This window comes from Hemitrygon akajei, chromosome 21, assembly GCF_048418815.1.
Source record: "Hemitrygon akajei chromosome 21, sHemAka1.3, whole genome shotgun sequence".
NCBI lineage: Eukaryota > Metazoa > Chordata > Chondrichthyes > Myliobatiformes > Dasyatidae > Hemitrygon > Hemitrygon akajei.
The window spans coordinates 32,551,886-32,573,241 of NC_133144.1; the positions used below are offsets into that span (position 1 = coordinate 32,551,886).

Here is a 21,356-nt window from a genome sequence, read left to right on the forward strand (position 1 = left end):
TTTTATTGTTTTACAACATTGAATCACAGTGGATTTAAATTGGCTTTTTTGACACTGATCAACAGAAAAAGACTCTTTTGTATCAAAGTGAAAACAGATTTCTACAAACTGATCTAAATTAATTACAAATATAAAACACAAAATAATTGATTGCATGAGTATTCCCCCCTTAAGGATATTCACCTTTTAGCAGATGCACCTTCAGCAGCAATTACAGCCTTGAGTCTGTGTGGAACGATCTACACAGCTTTGCACATCTAGACGCTGCAATTTATCCCCATTCCTTTTTACTAAACTGCTCAAGCTCTGTCAGATTGCATGGGGATTGTAAGTGAACAGCCCTTTTCAGGTCCAGCCACAAATTCTCAATTGTATTGAGGTCCAGGTTCAGACTTGACCATGTCCGGACATTAACATTGTTGTTTTTAAGCCATTCCTGTGTGGCTTTGGTTTTATGCTTGGGGTCATTGTCTTGCTGGAAAACAAATCTTCTCCAAAGTCACAGTTCTCTTGCAGACTGCATCTGGTTTTCCTCCAGGATCTCCCTGTATTTTGCTGCATTCAGTTTACTCTCTACCTTCACAAGCTTTCCAGGGCCTGCTGCAGAGAAGCATCCCCACAGCATGATGCAGCCACCACCATGTTTTACAGTAGGGATGGTGTGTTTTTGTTTATGTGTGGTGTTTGGCTTATGCCCAAGGTAGTGTTTAGTCTGATGGCCAAAAAGCTCAATTTTGGTTTCATCAGATCTTAGAACCTTCCTCCAGCTGACTTCAGAGTCTCCCACATGCCTTCTGGCAAACTCTAGCTGAGATTTCAAATTAGATTTTTTTTTGAACAGTGGCTTTCTCGTTGCCGCTGTCCCATAAAGCTGCAACTGATGAATCACCCAGGCAACAGACTTTGTATGCACAGTCTTTCCCATCTCAGCCGCTGAAGCTTATAACTCCTCCAGAGTTGTCATAGATCTCTTGGTGGCCTCCCTCACTCGACCCCTTCTTGCATGGTCACGCAGTTTTTGAGGATGGCCTGCTCTCGGCAGATTTACAGCTATATCTGCCATATTCTTTCCATTTCCTGACTTGTGCCTTTCAAGAGCCTTTTTTGCAGAGTTGCTTGGAGTGTTCTTTTGTCTTTATAGTGTCATTTTTGCCAGGATACTGACTCATCGGCAGCTGGATCTTCAGGTTTACTTTTACCACAGTCAATTGAAACACCTTGACTACAAACAAGACTGCAAAAACAGATCTCCATTTAATTAATTATGTGACTTCTAAAACTAACTGGCTGCACCAGTGATGATTTGGTCTGTCATATTAAGGGGGGGGGGGGTGCATACTTATGCAATCAATTATTTTGTGTTTTATATTCATAATTAATTTAGATCACTTTGTAGAGATCTATTTTCAGTTTGACACAGAAGTCTTTCTCTGTTGATCAATGTCAACAAAGCCAAATTAAATCCACTGTGATTGAATGTTGTAAAACAATAAAACATGAAAACTTCCAGGGGCGGGGGAGGTGAATACTTTTTATTGGCATTGTTTACATACTTTGATAATAAATTTACTTTGAACTTTGAGTACTGGCCCAGAGCCATCAAACACTCTTCAAACATTAACCCCTCCCCATTCATTCCTGGAATCATACTCGTGAGCCTTCTCTGCACCCTTTCCTATGACAGCACATCCATTGTTAGATAAGGGGCCCAATTCTCTAAGTGCAGTTTGATCAGTTACTTATAAAGTCTCAGCATTACATGTTTGTTTCATATTTGAATCCTCTTGAAATGAATGCTAACATTGCATTTGTATTCCTTACCACTGGCTTAATTTGCAAAGGGAAAGGTGCCCTTAAATGCCTGAAGGGCATAGTGGCAAAAACACAATAGTATAAGCACACAAGGAAATAGCAGGCATAGGCCACTTACCCCTCAAGTCTACTCCACCATTCAACATGATCATAGCTCAACCACCCGGGCCTTAATTCCCCTCTGTACCATTTTCTCATGCGCCTCAATTTGCTGGTCTTTTAAACATGTATCTACAATACCTCCTCTTAAATACCCCACTGACCTAGTATGCACAATTCATCCGAATGGAAAACTCCGAGCTCCTACTCACCTAAACTTTAAATGTCTGCCCTCTAACCTCGTAACATTGCCCGTTAAACAAAGTCCCCCAGAAGTGGAAACATCTCAGTGTCTACCCTTCAACTTTCCAGCTCATGTTCACGACACTCTAATTTGTGAACACACTACAGTGGTGCTCCATCACTGGTTAGACACCTGGAACTCCCAACAGCACCACACAAGGACTACAACTGTTCAAGTGACAGCTCACCATTACCTCCTCAAGGACAATTAGGAATTGGCAATGTTAGCCGGGGCATCAATTCTCAATCATATGAATGACTACAAAATTTCAAGTTTATTTGTGTAAATATGCAAGGTATAAATGCAATGAAAATAAGCTTTTTTGCAGCAGCAGCATTACAAGCATATGAACAAATCTAAATTGACATAAATGAAACATAATTTGCAATGTGCGAAATAATAGAACAAAATCTACATATCTAAATAATAACACGAGTGCAAGATTGAGAGAGAAAAAACATACCATCAGTGGTAGTGTTAGTGTTCTTCAAGTTGTTTCGAGAACCTGATGGCAATGGGGAAGAAGCTGTTGTTGAACTAGGAGGCATAGGCTCCTGTACCTCCTCGCTGATAGACCATGTGGTGATGTAAGGCTCCATCATTGCCACACTCCGCACATTTATTCACGTGCATTGAAAATGCCGGGTGGCCAGGTGGAGATATGTGTCTACCAAAGGAGGTGTCACTCCTTCCCACAGCTAGCTGGCTTAGCCCCCAATTAGGATCATGGAAGCAGCTGGTACGCATCACAAGTCCTGGTTATGCGACTACTTCGCCAGTTAGACAATCTCTGAAGAGTGCTGATAATAGGTGGGGTCACCTGTTTTGTAAAGACACTGCCCAGAAGAAGACGATGGCAAACTACTTCTGTGGAAAAATTTGACAAGATCAATGTCACGGGGACTGTAATCACCCACATCATACACATGGTACATAATAATAATGACAATACTAAAATACCTATTTCTATTGCTTCCTCCGTATGAACCCTTCTATTTCTGGGCATCCCATGTTATAATACAATTTGTGATCCCTGATCCTCAAGACAAATTGCTATCTGATTTCTATACTGTATTACCTTTCTTATTCTTTCCCCTACATCTAGTTCATAGTCCCTCATAGGCCTTCTTAACCAAATTGGTTGGAATCCCAATCTCCACCTTGTACAATTTCATCCCTTAGCCTCCACTCTGCTCCCACTCCAGAACAGCTACCGTTTCTCAATAAAGATGTCACCATTCTCCAGTAACTCCATAAAATGTTCAAATTAAAAGGCTAAAACAGATTAATCAAGATATAATTAGACTTAGCAATGCCTGGTAGAATTTAATACGGACTGTGCAGACAGATACCTTTGACAAATCAATCTAAATGGTAAAGAAAGAAAACTGCATTTTGATTTTATTGCTTTGATCCTCACAATACACAATACTAAAAAGACGGAATTATTCCTTTAAGGAATAATTTGTTCTTTTCAATTAAATATTGCAAAGGAATTCTGACTGTTTTTGCCCAAATATTGTATTAACTTACTGTTTAACGTTGATCATATTTGTGCTTTCTACCAATAGAATGTCATAGGTGACAGTAATGTTCAAAGTTCAAAGTAAAATCTATTATCAGAGTACATACATGTCACCACATACAACCATGAGATTCTTTTTCTGCGGGCATACTTAGCAAATCTATAGAACAGTAACTGTAAACTGTAAATGTCAGGAACTGTTATCTGTAAACAAACTGTGCAAATGCAGATATAAATAAATAGCAATAAATAATGAGCACAAAATAACAATATAATAAAGTCCTTAAATGAGTGTAGCTATCCCCGATTGTTCAAGAGCCTGATGGTTGAAGAGTAGTAACTATTCTTGAACCTGGTGATGTGAGTCCTGAGGCACCTGTACCTCCTACCTGATGACAGCAGCAAGAAAAGGGCATGGCCTGGGCAGTGAGGATCTTGATGATAGATGCTGCTTTTCTATGGCAAAGTTTCATGTAAATGTGCACAATGGTTGGGAGGGTTTTACCTGTGATGTGCTGGGCCAAATCCACTACCTTTTGTAGGATCTTCCACTCAAAGGCATTGGTGTTCCAATATCAGGCCATAATGCAGCCAGTTAGCACATTTTCCACCACACATCTAAAGAAATTTGCCAAGGTTTTCAATGACATGCCAAACCTCCGCAGACTCCTGAGGAAGTAGAGGCACTGTTGTGCATTCTTTACAATAATATTTGTATGATGGGTCCAGAATAGGTTCTTTAGGATAGTGACACCCAGGAATTTAAAGTTGTTGACCCTCTCCACCTCTGATTCTCCAATGATTACTAGCTCATGGACCTCTGGTTTCCCTCTCCTGACATTGAGTGAGAGGTTGTTATTACACCATTCAGCCAAGTTTTCAAGCTCCCTTCTCTATGCTGGTTCTTCATCCCCTTTGATACAGTCCACAACAGTGGTGTCATCAGCAGAACTTGTGTTGGAGCTGTACTTAGCCACACAGCTAAGGTGTAAAGCAAGTAGAGCAGGGGCTAATCACACATCTCTGTCCAGTGCTCCTGTGCTGATGGAGACTGTAGAGGAGATATTTTTACCAATCCAAACTGACTGGGGTCTACAAGTGAGAAAATCCTGGATCCAATTGCACAAGGGAGTATCGAGACCCAGGTCTTGGAGTTTACTGATTAGTTTTTAGGGGATGATGGTGTTAAATGCCAAGCTGTAATCAATAAACAGCATCCTGATGTATCTTTGCTGTCCACATATTCCAGGGTTGTGTGAGGAACCAATAAGATAGTATCTGCTGTGGACCCATTGCTTTGGTAGACGAATTGGAGCAGATCCAAGTCGCTATTCAGACAGGAGCTGATATGCTTCAACGCCAGCCTCTCAAAACACTTCATCACTGTGGATGTAAGTATCACAGGGCGATAGTCATTTCGCTTTGACAAAATAAGGGTTTCTGTTTAAAACACAACTGGCAGACTTCTGTACAGAGAAAGATCACGCTGAAAGGTATCAGTAGGCATGGTGCCTGTATCATTATCAAATGAGTAAGGAAAATGGCAATTATTTTATCCAAGTCATTTAATGAATGTGCACAATATAGATGTGCATATCACGTGATCACAGGGCATCCTGAAATACTTCATGGCCACTGTGTCCTCAGTGCTGGAGTGAGCAACTCCAGTTCTGGAGTCAGCACAGAACCTGATTTATGCAGAAACATCCCACAAACAATATGTTGGTAATCTGTCAGCCTGTTTTGGTGGTTGGTTGAGAGACAATCAGCGTGTAGACCATAGAAGTGTACTTCACTGTTCTTCTTTGACCAGGATTTTATCTGAGATTCATTCATTTGGGCAGTTTCTATTGCTCTGCCCAGGGGCTTTCAGGGAGGCAGCTGTGGATTAACAGAGCAACAGGGCTAGTAATGTCTCAGGCAGCTGACTGGAGTCAGAATTTCTGATATGTTGTTCAATTTTTCTGATCCCGAGGGAACATTCAGTATCTCAACCCTCAGTTCAGTAACTTTTAAAGACATTTCAATCCTGCCTTACGAAATTGTCGGAATGAGATGTGATAAGCCGTCCAAATCCATTGGTAGGTTCTAGGTAACCCAATCTATGAGGAAAATCATTCCTGAAAAACCAATGTGCCTATCTGCTGGAACACTGCAATATTGCCCTTAATGAACCACTCCTCTGCATGGTTACTGCATCCATATTAAAGTCCACTTCCTTGTATTGAAATCCCCACACAGTCCTCCTCCTCCTATCTTTGAAACCTCACCCAGCCCAGCAATACGCTGAGATCTTTATCTTTCTCTATCCCTGGCTTCCAAAATATCTAGACTCCTTTCTCCTCTTCCTACCCAAAACACAATTACCTATAACTCCTCTTCTCTAGCATATGTATCTACTTATATTTTCCACTCTGACCTCTTCTCCTCAACTGCCTATTGCCTCCCCCAGTGCCCCTCTTCCTTCATGTTCCCCATGGTCCACTCTTCACTTCTATCAGATTCCTATTTCCCCAGCCATTTGCCTTTTCAACTTATCACCAACCCAGCTTCTTACTTCATCCCCCCTCCCACTCCCATCTGGCTTCATCGATCACCTTCCAACTTGTCCTCCTCTTTCTTCCACCACCTTATTCTGGCTTCTTCCCTCTTCCCTTCTTTTCCCGTCCTGATGAAGCATCTCAGCCTAAAGCATCGACTGATGATTCTTTTCCATAGATGCTGTCTGACCTGCTGATTTTCTCCAACATTCTGTGTGCACTTCTCTTGATTTCCAGCATTTGCAGAATCTCTTGTGTTTATTACCTATAATTGCCGAGGACTGAACCCCTAGAATTCCCTCCCAAACCCTGCCTAACCACTCAAATGGGCCAATAACCAATACTGTCAGAGGCTGGATACTTTACGACAATCTTGCTCCCCTTCTGGCTGGACGTTTGCAACAATGCTCAAGAAGCTTGACATCATGCAGGACAAAGCAGCCCACTGGACTGGTACTGCCATACTCACTGCAGCCTGATACAATGATGATGGTTAATTAGAGTTAGAGAACTGTACAGTACAGAAATGGGCCCTTTTAACCCACCTTGTCCATGCCGATTGTAACGCCCGTCTGTGATAACTCCATCTGCCTGCTCCAACCTATATCCCTCCAGGTACCTGCACAAACACCTTTTAAACATTGTATCTACCTATATCACTTCCTCTGATAACTGATTATACATAACACCCACCCTCTGTGTGAAAAAAATTAACCCTCAGAAGTCCCTTAAACTTCTCTCATCCCATCTTAAATCTTCCATTTCTAGATTCCCTGCCCTGGGATAAAACAAAAATGACTATTCCTCTCAGAATTTTATAGGAATCTGCATTGTTTATTTGTTTGTATCATCTACAAAATGCCCCATTTACTCACCCAGACCCATCTGATAGCAACTCCAAACTCTTCAATGTCTACGAGAGCACAAGTGCATGATAATATCATCTCTTTTCCACCTTTGGCAGTCCCTGTCAGACTCTCTCTGTCAGTCCCTGCTTTGCACATCTCTCCCCACCTATTCCTCTCTGACACTTGACACTTCCCTCTGCAACTGCAGAATTTGTGACACCAGTTCCTACACCTTTTCCCTCACCTAAACAGCCCTTACAGGTGAGGAAAAGATTTACATGCACATGCTCCAACCTTACTTATTGCATATGGTGTAGCTGATGTGGTCTCTTCTATATAGGTCAAGCAGAGCACAGAGTAGGTGATCAGCTTGCAGGGTACCTGAACTCATCCAGAAAGGCTATCAACTCCTTGCTAATGCAATATCAACTCCCCTAGCATCCCAACCAGCTGCTAACCACACATTTCAGCTACCATATGCCCCCCCCCCCATCATTCATCTGCCCCCTAATGATTCCCATGGTTAGCAAATTAAGCACTTGTATCCTTACAGAACACAGAACAGTACAGTATAGGGACAATCCCTTCATTTCCTGATTTAGCTGATATATTTAATTAAACTAATCCTTTCTGCCTGCATATATTCCATATCTCTCTGTTCTCTGCATTTCATGAATCTATCCAAGAGCCTCTGAATAGCCTCTACTGTGCTTGCCTCCATCACCAACCCTGGCAACACATTCAACACACCTTCCACTCTGTAAAATAAACTGGTCCTGCACATCTTTGAACCTTCACCCTCCCTCAATTGCATGCCTTCTAGAATATAGAACACAGAATATCATAGCACAGGACATGTCCATAATGTTGTACAGAACTAATTCAACTTTAAGAAGGGAGGGAGGTCGAAGAAAGGAAATTATAGGCCAGTTAGCCTGACTTCAGTGGTTGAAAATACATTGGGAGTCTATTATTAAGGATGAGGTTTTTGGATACTTGAAGATGCATGATAAAATAAGCCAAAGTTAGCATGATTTTCTAAAGTGGAAATCTCACCTGACAAACCTGTTGGAATTCTTTGAGGAAACAACAGGCAGCATAGACAAAGGAGAGTCAGTGGATGTTGTTTATTTGGATTTTCATAAGGCCTTTGACAAGTGCCATACATGAGGCTGCTTAACAAGAGCCCATGGTATTATAGGACAGGTACTAGCATGGATAGGAAATTGGTTGACTGGCAGGAGGCAAAGAGAAGGAATAAACGTGGGTTCTTTCTGGTTGGCTGTTGGTGACTGTTGGAGGGCTGTAGGGGTCAGTGTTGAGACTGCTTCTTTTCATATTGCAATTCAATGATTTGGATGAAAGAATTGATAGCTTTGTGGCCAAGTTTGTGGATGATACAATGGGAGGTGGAGGCCGAGTCATTGAGTATACTTAAGGCAGAGGTTGATAGATTCTTGATTAATCAGGGTGTCAAAGGTTATGAGGAAAAGGTAAGAGAATGTGGTTGAGACGGATAATAAATAAGCAATAACATATCAGCAGAGCAGAATCAATGGACCAAATGATCTAATTCTTTTTTATGTCTTATTGTCTTCCTAATTAATCTAATCCCTCTTCTCTAACCATATCCCTCCTTTCTCTGCGTATTCATGTACCTATTTAAGAGTCTCTTAAATGCTCCTATATGCTATCTGTCTTTACCACCAACTCTGGCAGCGCATTTCAGGCCTCCACCACTATGTAAAAAACAACTTTGCCTTTTACATCCCCTTTGTATTTTCCTCCTCTCTTCTTCAATACATGCTCTCTGGTACTAGACAATGCAATCCTGGGATGAAAGATACTGTCTATCTACTACATGCAAGCCTCACATCATGTTATCAACTTTATCAAATTGTCCCTCGGATTCTACCACTCCAGAGAAAACAGCCTCAGTGTGACCAACCTCTCCTCATACCTCATACCCTGCAAACCGAGTAGCATCCTGGTAAATATCCTCTGCACCCTCTCCAAAGCTTCCATATCCTTCCTGTAATTGAATGCAATACTCTCAATGTGGCCTATCCAGAATTTTATAAAGCTATACATAACTTCTTGGTTCCTGAACTCAGTCCTTCAACTTGTGAAGGCAAGCACGCCACAAAACTTTCTTTACCATTAACAATCCTTGCTGCTACTTTTAGGGAGCAATGTACAGTGTCCCTACCCCAAAATCCCTCTGTTCATCAATGCTGTTAACTCTGTACTCTGCCTTTATGCAGGAACTCCCAAAATGTAGCACCTTACACTTGCCTGCATTAAACTCCATCTTCCACTTCTCTCAGCGTATTTGCAACTGATCTATGTCCTGCTGTATCCCATGCAATTCAGAATGCCAACTATCTTTATATTATCTGCATACTTACTCACCCAACCACATCTTAATCCAAATATTTATATAAGAACAGAAGTCCAGTATTCTCAGACCCTCACCCAGAATAAAGCCACCCACTGCTACAGTCTGTCTTTTAGCCAATTTGGATCCAATCAGCCAAGTCACTATAGATGCTATGCATCCTAACTTTCTTGATAAGCCTGCCATGTAGGACCTTGTCAAATGCCTCACTAAATTCCAAGTGGCACTGCAATATGTGGTGGCACTTGTGGGCTGAACCCAGCACATCCTTAGGTTGTGTTGGTTGTTAACGCAAATTTCACTGCATGCTTCAATGTATATGTAATAAATTAATGAATCTGAATTTGAATCCATAGCTCTACCTTCATCGCCTCCTCGAAAATCTCAGATTAGTCAGGCATGACCTGTCCCACACAAAGCCATGTTGACTGTCCCTAATTAGACCTGGCTTCTCTGAATGCTCATCAATCCTATTCTTATGATTTCTGTCCATTAGTTTCCTACCACTGATGCAAGACTTACCGGTCTATATTTTCTAGGATTATCCCTTTTCGCCTTCTTGAATGAAGGAACAACATTAGCTACTCCAGTCTTCTGGCACCATACCTGTGGCTACAGATGATACAAAGGTCTTGGTCAAAGCCCCAGCAATCTAATCCCTTGCATCTCTTGATGATCAGGAGTACAGTACATCCCGTCGGATTCTGGATACTTATCTACCTTAATGTTTTTCAAGAAACCCAACACTACCTCTTTCCTAATTTCAAAATGCCCTAGCATGATCCACTCTGACCTCACTATCCTTTACATCCTTCTTCTTAAAAATTACCGACCCAAATACTCATTCAGGATTTTGCCCACATTCTCTGTCTCAAAGCAAAAGTTCCCTCCATTGTCTTTGAGCAGTCCTACCATCACCCTAGTTATCCTCTTACTCTTGATGTGTGTGTAGAATGCCTTGGGATTCTCCTTAATCCTACTCAAAGACATTTCATGACCCTTTCTGGTTCTCCTAAGTCACATCTTGAGTTACCTTTTGGTTCCTTTATAACTCTGGAGTGCTCTGTTCAAGTCAACTTCCTAAGCCTTATATAACTTTCTCCTTCTTCTTGACTAAATTAACTACTTTTGTCATCCAAGGTTCTCTTCCTTGCCATCCTTGTTCTTCCATCTTACTGGAACAAACCAGTACAGAACTCCGTGCAACTAGTCATTACGTAACCTCCACACAAGTCAGATGTGGATTTGCCTGAAAACAACTCTTCCCAATTAACACTCTATTGCTTCTTTCTGATGCCTTCATAATTTGCCCTCCCCAATCTAATACTTTCCTGCAAGGACAATGCTTATCCTTATTCATATCTATCTTAAAGCTTGAGGAGTTGTGTTTCCCCAAGTGTTCACCCGCTAATCTGGCAAGTCTCATTCCCAGTACAAGAATCAGTATAGCCTCCCCTCTAGATGGACCATCCACGTATTGCTACAAAAAACCCTTGTAGACATACCTAACAAATTCTGCCTCATCTGAACCTTTTGCACTTAGGAGTCACTTGTTGTCTTTTCTCATTTCCACAATCCTTCTGCATATCTTCTCCTCAGTGTCCCTGTGGCTATCTGGGGTGGGGGGGGGGGGGGTTGTAGTATTGACCCGTGAGAGTGATGGCACATTTCTTATTTTGAATTCTACCCATATAGACTCTGTCAATGTGCCCTCCATTTCCTCCTGTCTGAGTACAGCTGAGATATTATCCCTAACTAGTAACATAACCTCTTCCCCTTTTATTTTCTTTTAAAACAACAAAATAAATCCTGGAACATTAGCAGCTAGTCCTGTCCCTGTTTTAAGCAGGTCTCCATTAATTGCTCCAAATAAACTTAGGACATGTACTGATTCGAAGAGAAAACAACCTAGAGCAACACACAAAATGCTGGAGGAATTCAAATGGTCAGGCAGCATCTACAGAGAGGAATAAACAGTTGACATTTCGGCCCAAGACCCTTCATCAGGTCCAGCATCTTCAGAATCTTGTGTTAAAACAACCCTAGTTTGTCCAACTGTTCTTGACAGCTCAAGCCCTTTAATTCAAGCAGTGTTCTGATAAACATCTTTTGCACCCTCTCTAAGGCCTCCATATCCTTTCTATAATATGGCTAGAGAGGACACAAAGATTTTGGTCAAGGTCCCAGCAATCTTACCTCGTCTCTCTCAATACTGGAGATAAATCCCATCAGAACTTCACCAGTTCAGATGCAACACAACCTTTTTGTAAGGCCATCTTGCTCTCCAGCACCAGCCTTTTACCCATGCGCTCATCTGTTCAAACTTCCAATTTCTAAACTCACTAGCACATGGCACAGAGAGTATTCCAAAGATTACATCGAGGCCCTGCTTTTCAACTTTATACACAAACTCCCTAAATTCCCTTTACTGGACCACATTTCTGTTCTTTCTTATGTAAATTAGTACCAATATGAACCATGATCTCTGGCTGCTTGTTCTTCTCTTTCAGAATGTTCGATATTTGCTCAAAGACATCCATGACAATGGCGACGACCCACCATCTGATAGTCTCTCTTGCAGCCACAGAAACTCCTGTCTGCCCTTTGACCATGTGGACCACTATCATTGTTGCTCTTCTGGATTTTGTTCTCTGCTCTACACTAGAGTCAGCTGTAGTACTATCAATTTGGTTGATGCTGCCGCTTTCTTCTGCGGTCGTTAAGACTGTCAGATAGGGGAATAGCCACTGGGAACTCCTGCACTGCTTGTCTACCTTTTCTGGGAATCACCCATCTATAGCTGGCTGAACCTGAAGGGTGATTATTGCCTTCCCCTTTCCTCCGCTCACTTCCCTTCCCATTCTCCTCTGACCTCCTTCTTAATCCCCAGCCTCTTCTTTTCTTCCCATTCCGCCATGCTCTCTTCTTTTTCCTTCATATTTTCCCTTTTTGTCTCCAGCAAACACCTCTTCTCCACTTCCGTTTCCTCTCACCCCTTCCTACATTCCTTCCCCTTTCATCTCAACTCTCTCCCCCATCATTGCCCTTTTTTCCCCCCTCCTATCTACATTCCCTCTTCCCCTTCGGTCCACCTTTCTCCCCTCTCTCCCTTCATTCTCTTTGTCTCAGCCCACACGCACCAACGTTCCCCATTCTTCTTTTACCCACCCTCTCTTCTTTCTCCTTTCCCCATTAAGTCCTTCCCTTTATCTCCTCACTTATCCCTTCCATCATTCTCTCTACCCCTCTCACAAACTTCTCCTTATCACTTGTGCTCTTCCTGTCCCAACACTTCCCCTCCCAGCTCTCCCTCTAACCTTCACTCTCCCCATCCTCTTTACCCTCATCTCACCCTCTCCCCAAAACTCCCCTCCATCCCCCTCTCCCCACGACCCTCACCATCTTCACCTCACCCCAACCCTCCCCTTCCCCCACTCCTCATCTTCATTCTTCTCCCTCAGCCAACCCCTTCTCCCCTCCCCCATTGATCCAACCCCTTGTTTCCCTCATCCATCACACCCAAACCACCCTTTCTTACCTCGTACCACAACCCTCTTCCCGACAACCCTCATTCACCTCTTCAACACCCTCTCCCCACGCCCTTCCACACAAACCTTTCCTCCCACAATCTTGAACCCTTTCTTGCCATGATCCTCTCCCCCCCATCCTTGTTCCTCTGATCTTCCTCCCCCTCTATTCCATCCTCCTCCTATCCCCTCTCTCGCTTGGTGATCCTCCTCTTCATCCCACATTCCAATCACTCCCTTCCCCTCAAACTTATCCACTCCCCAACAATCCTGCCCCCTCACATACCTCTCATTTCCCCACCCCTTCCATCACTCAGATCCTCCACCGCTCTTTCATTGTCCTTCACACTTCCACCCCTCCCCTCCGACTGCCTTCCCACCACCCTTTCACTCCTGCCATAAACTACCCTTCTTGTTATTACAAACCCAGCCTCTCCACTCACTGCTCCTATACTCACCCTCCCCTCCACTCCACTCTACCCCGCCCCCCATCCACACACTGTCACCTCCCCAATCCTTCATTCCCCCTCACACCTTCACTTCCCTCCCCCTCTCTTGTCCCTCCAACCCCCACCTTCGGCCTCCTCCACTCCCCACCCCCTCCTTTCCAACTCAATCATACTGGCCATTCCTTTCCTCTACACTCACCTTCCCCTATCCCCAACTCCTCAACCGATGCCCCCACTCTCTCTTCCCCACCCCTCCCTCCCCTTCCCCTCCGTATTTCCTGATCACCCTGCCATCTTGTCCCTCTCTCCCACTTCCCTTCCCCATCATTATCTTGCTCTCATCCCCACTCTCCCCTCCACCCTCACCTCTTGTCACCATCTCCACTACCCCTTCCTCAACTCCTCACCTCCCCTCCATCACCCCCACCCTCATCCCTCCCTACCCTTCTTTCCACCTCACTTACCCCCACTATCCCCTCTGCTCTTACAGCTCACCCTCCAATATCTTGCTCCCACCCTCCCCTCCCAATCCTTACCATTCCCTGACACCCATCCACTCCCCTCCATATTCCCCCACCATCTTCAGCCTACCTTTCTGTTCTATGCCTCACTTGCTTTCCTCCTCCTTCCACACTCCCCTCCCCCTCCCATTTCCCTGCCTTTCTTTCCCCTCACATCAGCCCCTTCCCTCGCTTCCCACCCCATCCTTTCCTCCCCCTCAGTCTCCCCAAACTCTTTACTACACCATATCACTCCGCCTTCAGTCCCCCTACACCCTTCACTCTCCCGTGTCTGCTCACACCCTTTATTGCCTCTCATCACTACGTCCTCAGTCTCCCCACACCTGTTACTCCCCCAACCCTTCACTATCCCCTCCTTACCCCTCCCCTCATCTTGCTCACTATCCTCCGCTCCCCTCACTGCCTCATTCACTCCAATAATCCCAAACCTCCCCTCGCCCGCCTTCCCATCCTTTCATCCTCTATCCCACTCTCCTTTCCCTTTCCCTTCCATCCAACCCTCTCCACCCCATCCTCTCACCCTCCATCCATCCCTCCAATGCCCTCTCCCTTCATTCATTCCTCCCTCCCCTCTCTCTCTCCATTGCCTCACTCTCCCCTCCCTTCCCTTCACTCTACCCTCCCCCATCCCCTCCCCTACCCTCAGTCACCGCCCCTGGCTCCGCGCGGTGCACTCTGGGCCTGCCCCGCCATGTTCCGCTGTGCCTCGATGCCGGGAGCGTTGTCCGGCTGCCATCGTCACTAGAGACCGAGGCTGTGCGAAGAGAGGGAGGGCCAACTGCGGGGGAGGCATCGCACAGTGCGGGGGAGCGAACTGAGAGGCTCGGCGGGGACCGAGGCCGCCACTCGGAGCGGCGCCATGGCGGCTCGGGACAGGAAGCTGCCGACCGCTGAGCGGGTGGTGAAGTGTGAGTGTCCGGGGTCTGAGGGGCGATAGGCTGGGGGGCCGGGCTCTGAGACTATGGGGTCGCGGAGCAGGGGTGGGGAGTGCGGACAGAGGGCTGGAGGGGAGCGGAGCGCTGGTCGAGGTCTGAGATCTGGAGCGAGGTTAGGGATTGGGGACCGGGGTCTGAGGAGAATCGGGAACCAGGGGTTTGGGGTTGTGCTTTGCCAGGCCTGGTTCACGTCGTGCCCCTCGGCAGGGAGAGGCCGCGGGGTTCCTGGCCAGGCTGCATCCACGGCTTGGGAGTTGGCCGCTTGTTGGGTGGCGGGCCCGGTCTTTGGGCTCTGTCCTCGCTTCTGGGACTGGGGACTGCTGTTAACCCCGTTCCGTCTGCATGGGAAGTCACCTCCGGGAGTCCCACAGCCTCCTTTCCCCTGAGGTTGGGGAGTCCCAGGCTGACATTATCCGGTTGGCGAGTGCGGTGTGTGGCCGAGGAGGGGTCCATGCAAGTGTCCAGTGTGCATTTAAATCCTTGGCTCTGCTCTGAGACTGGTCGTGAGGCTGTTAAGAATTCTCTTGACCTTGGTCTCAAAACTCCTGATCTTACATTTACCTTACGTGACTTCAGTTTAAACATACTACAATGCTTGTAAAATACATTAAGGATACTCTGAGGTTGTCAAGGCAAACACTGAGTGCACTAACAGCTATTTTGTTTCTAAGCGAAGGTTAAAATTATCTCATTAAAGTCAGAATCAGGGTGAGCTAAGTTGACTGTGTCACCAAAAGAGTTTGTGACTGCTTGGCACAGAGATCCACCTCAGCCTGAAGATCTAAGGCTCTGTATGTTGCTGATCTGCTATAGAGCAGTGCTGACTGGGTGTTATGTCACTTGGCTGAGATGTGAAACCTTGACCCTGCCTGATCTCACTGGTGGATGAACTATTTGAAGAGCAGAGGTGTTCTCACTATCCTGGCTAGTCTGAATAACTGAGGATGAGTTGATTATTAATTCGGTTCTGTTCGTGCATTCTTTTCTGTGTTGGGAATGGGATGATATGTTTACCTACTATTGCAGAAGTCATTACATGTCAGAACAACTACTTTAGTTGTGAAGTACTTTGTCAGATCATGAAAACACTTCACTACATTCCTGTTCCCATTAATCTGCATTTCATGTTGCTGTTAATAACAGCTTAGTGTTCACCAAAGGCACAGTTCACCGATGGGGGAACAACATTAATTATAGCCTTCTCAAACTTCAAAACCACAATATTCTAAAGTAAACCTAAGGATAAACAATATAAAATGGTGGAAGGGAGTGGGAGGAGCAACCCTGGGTTGATTTGGCTGAAGTTTTATGGTGAAAAATGGTCCACTTGGAATCCCTGATTTGAAATAAAGTATTGTACACTGGTGAAGCTTCGAAAGGGTTGCAAGTTTTAAGTCATTTCCATTTTTTCTAACAGTAGGTAACTTTGCTCCTGTTTTATGATGTTTGTTGTGAATTATATGTACAGGGCACTGCAGCAGAGGTCTTGTTTATGAAATCCCAAACAATGGTTCATTGCTTGTATATAACACACTGATAAGGGACAGCATGTGGGTGTTGTTGGCAAGGACAGCATTCATTGCCTGTTCTTATAACGACACTAAAGGAGGCCATTTGGCATATCAGGTCCATGCCAGCTGCCAGGGAATAATTCTCTCCATTCCAGTTACTCTCCTCTCATCGCTGGGCTTATTTAATACTTTATCTTAATTGTGTGTGGCTCTGATGTTTCATAAGGAACTGTTGAAACCACAGATTGACATAGTGGCACATGCCCAATGCTACCTCAATCATCAGCAATGGTTTTCCTCTTTTTATGATCATCGTTGAATTTCAGATCCCTTTTACAGACCTTAATTCAAATGTTTCTTGGAGCTGTGTGGCAGTCTGGCGTGGACTCTTTGAGATGTTGTAGGTCCCTTCCTGTAAGTAAACGGGTGCATTGGACTCTGTTCCAGCAGTAATATTTATAACACAAACTCAGTCACTCTTGTTTCTATTTTGTACAAAGAAGGAGTTGCATGAAATTTTAACACCTACATTGATAGTAATGAAAGTATATTTTGTGCTGAAAGGTGCTGTATTTGGGGTGTACCTGCGTGTAGTCCTGCGCCTTTCAGGAGTGGTGGGAAGAAAGGAAGGAATACACTAAGGATGTATTACTGCTTTTCCAGAAAAATAAACTGAAAATATGCCTTGCTTTTAAATTTCTGCAAAACTTGAATGCCCTTACATAAGCCTTATTGTACACAATGCACAGATGTTATGCTCCATTTTGCAAAAATGGTCCATCAGTTTTGTTTCATTTCTTGTATAACATATACTGATTCTGATTTTTGAATATCCTGTCGTACATTTCAGAAAAACAAGTATATTGGTGTTTACAGAAACTATGCTTAAAATATAAAGTGGGCGGCCTATAATTACATCAGTAGGAGTACGATGAACTGTAACTACATAACATTTATGCATTTCACTTGGATATTATGTATTTTAAAAAATCACTTTGCTAAGCTCTCTGAACCAATTTTGAATCAGATTCATGTTCTTTTTTTCTGTAAGTTAAATTTTTTGGCGTATTTTTGTTCCTGAAGTCTTTCAATTTAATGGCAAGCAGGCAGCAAAAAATCATTGTGCTACCCAGTCAGGTACATCATACTATGCTACAAAAGCCAGACATTCCCAAGTCTAATGCAGCTCTGCAGAGTCAGCTGATTCAGTGGGGATGGGGGTGGGGGCAGCAGGTAAGGAGCAGCAACTAATCGAAATGCCACTGTGCCAATAAAGGGGAAATGAAGCTACTTGGTGACATTGCCAGGAGATCTTTTTTGTTGGTGCTTTGCTGGCTAGGCTAGAATTTATTGTCAATTCCTAAATGCCCTTGAGAATATGGTAGTGAGCCAACATCTAGTGAGCTGCAGATTTTCTGGCACAAGTACTCCCACAGTTTGGTTGGGTTGGGAGTTCTAAGATTTAGACCCTGTTATAGGAGAGGCCAAATATTTCCAAATTAGCAGTAAGTGTGAGTGGGAAGGGAACCTGCTGTTAGTAGTGTTCTCCTGTGCCTGCTGTTCTCGTCCCTTTGGCGGTTGAAGTTGTAGGTTAGAACAGTGCAGCTCAGGTACAAGCCCTTCGGCTCACTATGTCTGTGCTGACCATCATACAGTTTAAACTGCAAATGCCCCTGCACATGGTTCATATCCCTTTATAATTTGTCTGTTCATGTATCTATCTGTATACTTCTAGAATGTTACTATTGTATGCTTCTGTTATGTCTTGTGGCAGTGCATTGCATGCATCTACCAGTCATAATTTTTAAAAAAACTTACCATATAAATCTCCTTCAAACTCTCCCTTACCCGCCCTTAAGTTATGCAGTCTAGTATCTGATATCACGTTGCCCCTCTGCCTTCGATACCCCAGAGAAAATTATCCAAGTTTGTCCAACCTTAATATTCTCTAATCAAGGAAACATCCTGGTGATCCTCTCCAAAGCCTACACATACTTTCTGTAATGCAGAAACCAGAAATGGACTCTGAACTCCAAATGTGGCTTAACCCCAAATTTCAAAACATCTGCAACATGACATCTCAACCTTTACACTCAACACCATGACTTGTCAAAGTTCAAAGTATGCATACATTATACAACCTTGAGATCCATCTAACAGGCAGCCACAAAATAAAGAAACCAAAAAAGGCCACCGTACACCTAATGTGCAGAGAGAAAAGAAACCAATCATGCAAGCAAATGGCATTCTGAACTGGAGCCCAGAAAGAGAACCCGTAGTTCAGAGCAGAGCTGAGTACACATCACAGAGCAGCAAGCTGAACCTCCCAGTCCTTTGCCTTGGGCCCTGATACCCTGACCCTTTCAAACTGGCCCGGTGCTTAAATTGTCCTCCAACATCGGGTTCAGTTGCTTCTGTACACTTTGGGACCTGGATATCGCCACCTTTATTCGACCTGTACTTTACCTTTCTGAATTTAACCTTGGGACTTCCTTGCTCTTGGCAATGGGACGGCAGTCTTGCCTCGCCTCAGTTCTGCCGCATCAAATTGCCTCCAAGTCCAAAGGGAGGTTATAGACTGTTGCTTGTGATGATTGTTTGCCAAAAAAAAGTGATTAACAAAGTATTTATTTGTTTTCTTTGTTTCATTGGATACCAGCCAGAAGTTGCTTTGATTCATCAGCGCCATCTTAAACTGGAAAGGCAGCCATACCATTACCACCACTCTATCTACTTATGTTGCCACTTTCAGGGAGCTAGGTCCTTGTAACTGAATCTATCTGTGCATTATGGATCCTAAGGGCCTTGCTAAGTACTACAGACTCCCCTCTAGCATTTGATATTTTGAAGTGCAACACCACACACTTATCCACAATAATATCCTACGGAATCCTCTGACAGGTAGCTGGGATAGCTTTGGTGAATAATTTGTTGCAGTGTATAGATGGTATGCATGGTCTTCAGGTGTGTAGTGTGGTTGATGGGTGGTTTTGTCATGAATGGGTGGTGTCAAACTCATTGAGCAGCTGCATTCATCCATATAAGTATGGTATTCCACTGTGTTCCTGAGTTCTGTTTTGCTTGTGTGGGAAAGACTGTGGGGTGTCTAGAGATGAGTCAACTCCCTTGACTGCAATTGCCTAGAAAGCTTGCTCTGTTTTTGATCATATGAGGAGGCTGAATATGGTTGGGTTTCTGATGTTGTTCTAAGGAACTTCTATCATGATATCCGGTGGCTAGGATCATTGACCAATTACAGTCATTTTTCTTTGTGTGGATGTATGACCCAATCTGTGGATTGCTTTTCTCTTGGGGTCAGTTAATCTGTTTTACCGGGGTTTCTTAGCTCCACATGTTCACATACTGCCTTAAGGTAAAGAAAAATTACTGTGATTTCATTTCTGGAATTCATCCATTTTGTGTGCTTTTTGATCAAGGTGGTAGAGTCATACAGCATCAGAAAGGTTTCCTTTAGTCCACAGTGTCCACATGGACTGTTGTACTTATCTGGACTGCTCTTACTGGCTTGCATTAAATCCTTGGATCTAGTGTGCCATGTCTTATTTAGAAATGGCATAGTTTTGGTAATGCCCAACATGAATATTATGAACAAGTTGTTGGAGAGTTAGTATCACTTGACAGCACTATCATTGACATAGTAATGTTTAACCAAGAGTAGTGGCTCCTTGCACTGCTGCATTGTTCAGTAGCTGATCTTTTACCCTTGTACTACTTGTATGTGGGTGTTGAGGCAGAGATAAGTCTCTACCAAAGGAGATGTAAGGTGCTCCTTCCCTCTGCTAGCCTGCAGGTCACCCTTGGACAAGGCGTAGCACCTGCTTACCACAAGCCCCCCCCCCAAAAAAAAAATCAGGGTCACATGAAGCAATGGGAGTAGGTGGTGGATGGTCATATGAGCACCTGGTGCATATCATAAGTCCTGGTTATATGACCACTGATGCCAGGCAGACAATCTGTGAACAGTATTGATAATGACTGAGGTCATGGCAATGGCAAATCACTTCTGTAGAAAAATTTGCCAAGAGCGATTATGGTCATAGCATCATAGGACATGACACGTAACGAATGCAGTAATTATATGGTCCTCAGATCTGTTTAATACCAGAAAAACTACATATTCACTAACAGAGAAAAGTCCAGAGACCTTCTGGGCAAAGAACTCCACCCTCTGCTGAACAGAAATTTTTTATTATCTGTGCCCTGATGACTGATTTATTATTTTGATTCTGTGACATTTGAGTTTAGACTTTCCAGCAAGGGAAAGTATTATATCTGCATCTCCATGTTAGGTCCTATAAAATTTTTGAATGCTTCAACGAGAGCACTCTGTATTTTCTGGAAAAGTACTTGCTCATTCTCCTTAATCTCTCTTGATAGGACAATACACCCTGCCAAGAAATTAATTTGAAGTTTGTTGCACTCCCACTGTCCTAGTATATTCTTCGTTCGGGAAACTAGATCTCTATACATAGTATTTCAGGTGGTCAAATCATTACATAATAATGCAAGCATGTAGTTTTCTCTCCAACTCTTTGTAGCACCTGAAATTAATGCTTTCTTTCACTGCCGATTGATAGTAAACTTGGTTACGTTTAGAAGATTGGATTTATCCTGTGTTTTGTGAATTGGCAGTTTTCCATTTTGAATAGATGTAACTGTACTGGAATAGCTTAACTAGAGATGCAGCTAGTTCTGAAGTCTTAATTGCAGTTAAGTCTGTAATCTAGTCTCAGTTTCTACTCTCTATAGAATTCCCCGCAATGGAGTGAATCAAATTGACTGATGTGATGTTGGCTATCTTGGAGGGAAACTGAGATATGTTTTTATCTGAGTGTTTCAGCTTGTGTCACTTGCTGGGTAGTGCAGTTGTTGAGGATGGGGATGTATTTGGAACTACCATTTCCCATACCTTGAACAAAATTACTT

At 43.7% G+C, this 21,356-nt stretch overlaps 2 protein-coding genes across 4 annotated transcripts in view; one reads left to right on the forward strand and one right to left on the reverse strand.

The window, feature by feature from the left end:
* The window catches only part of LOC140714474 (fatty acid-binding protein, intestinal-like), a 559,271-nt gene that overhangs the window by 234,756 nt on the left and 303,159 nt on the right, over positions 1-21,356 (reverse strand). The gene's annotated exons all lie outside the window — the stretch shown is intronic.
* The window catches only part of LOC140714197 (serine/threonine-protein phosphatase 2B catalytic subunit beta isoform), a 97,033-nt gene continuing 90,277 nt past the window's right edge, over positions 14,601-21,356 (forward strand). Inside the window, exon 1 of one of the 3 annotated variants that reach the window (XM_073025112.1) lies at positions 14,601-14,871. In XM_073025112.1, the coding sequence (XP_072881213.1) occupies positions 14,823-14,871 (49 nt within the window). In that variant the 5' untranslated portion in view covers positions 14,601-14,822. The remainder of the gene's footprint in view (positions 14,872-21,356) is intronic. The other 2 variants (XM_073025110.1, XM_073025111.1) reach the window with 2 other exon arrangements.